Below are 1,464 nucleotides of genomic sequence, written 5' to 3' on the forward strand. Positions count from 1 at the left end.
TATGGAGAACAGATCTGAAGTGAATGAGTTCATCCTTGTAGGATTAACAGATGCCCCAGAGCTTCAGGTTCCTCTCTTCATAATGTTCTCCTTCATCTACCTCATCACCCTGGTAGGGAACCTGGGGATAGTAGCTCTGATCTCCTGGGATTCTCACCTCCACACTCCCATGTACTTTTTCCTTAGTAACCTCTCCCTGGTGGATTTTGGCTACTCCTCAGCTGTTACACCCAAGGTGATGGCTGGGATCCTCACGGGTAACAAGGTCATCTACTATAATGCATGTGCAGCACAGTTGTTTTTCTTTATGGCCTTTGCAACAGTTGAAAGTTTCCTTTTGGCTTCCATGTCCTATGATCGCCATGCAGCTGTGTGTAAGCCCCTACATTATACCACTACCATGACTTCAACAGTATGTGCATTTCTGGCCAGTGGTGCTCACATCTGTGGCTTTCTGGCCTCCTCCATAGCCACAGGAAACACGTTTAGCCTTTCATTTTGTAGATCCAAAGTGGTCCATCACTTCTTCTGTGATGTTCCCCCTCTCTTAGTTCTTTCTTGCTCTGATACTCACATCATTGAGTTTTTATTCTTTATCTTAGGTTCATTCACTGTCTTTTTCCCATTTCTTGTCATCTTTGCCTCTTACTTATTAATCTTCATCACCATCCTGAGGATCCATTCTGCTAAAGGCCGCCAGAAAGCCTTCTACACCTGTGCTTCCCATCTCACAGTAGTGTCCATATTTTATGGGACAATCACATTCATGTACTTCCAACCCAACTCAAGCCATTCCATGGACACAGACAAAATAGTGTCAGCGTTCTACACTATGGTCATCCCCCTGTTGAACGCTCTGGTCTATAGTCTTAGGAACAAAAATGTCAAGAATGCTTTTAGGAAAGCTGTGAGAGGACAATGACTTCAGTTGGAGCAGCTTTTTTCTTAGAGAGGAAATCCAATCTGTACCTTCCCCATTCTGGGATCCATGCCCCAAGTCAGGCTACTTTTCTTATGCACAGAGAAGTGGAATCTAAACGTTTTTCAAAGGCAAAATTTTTATTAGAACCTGTCATAGATTTGGATTTAGGAGAGAACTAAATTTGTATTCTCTCAGATTCTTTCATGTTTATAGTCTGATGCAAGCCCCAATCTCAGTTTCCTCATGTTTAAAGAGCCTCAAGAGTATTTCCTATCTTAGAAGAATATTAGGTGGAATGAATAATAGGTGTGTACTGTCTTCTTGTTGTCATTCATTTGTGTCTGACTCTTTGTGACCTCATTTTGGGGTTTTCTTGGCAAAGACACTGGAGTGGTTTCCCATTTCATTCTCCAACTCATTTCACAGATAAGAAACTGAGGCAAAAAGGGGTAAGACACTTTCCCAGGGTCACACAGCTAGTAAGTGACTGAGGCTCTATTTGAAATGATGAAGATGACTCCTCTTAATTCCAAGCCCACTAC

The 1,464-nt window shown here is 42.4% G+C and overlaps 1 protein-coding gene across 1 annotated transcript; it reads left to right on the plus strand.

Annotated features, from left to right (window-relative positions):
* Position 1: 1 nt before the first annotated feature.
* On the plus strand, positions 2–922 carry LOC114042841 (olfactory receptor 5B12-like). Its single transcript, XM_027861589.1, has one exon. It carries the CDS (start codon positions 2–4, stop codon positions 920–922), a length of 921 nt encoding a protein of 306 aa, XP_027717390.1.
* The last annotated feature ends 542 nt before the right edge of the window (positions 923–1,464 follow it).

This window comes from Vombatus ursinus, unplaced genomic scaffold (genome assembly GCF_900497805.2).
Source record: "Vombatus ursinus unplaced genomic scaffold, bare-nosed wombat genome assembly UNPS02000988.1, whole genome shotgun sequence".
Lineage (NCBI taxonomy): Eukaryota > Metazoa > Chordata > Mammalia > Diprotodontia > Vombatidae > Vombatus > Vombatus ursinus.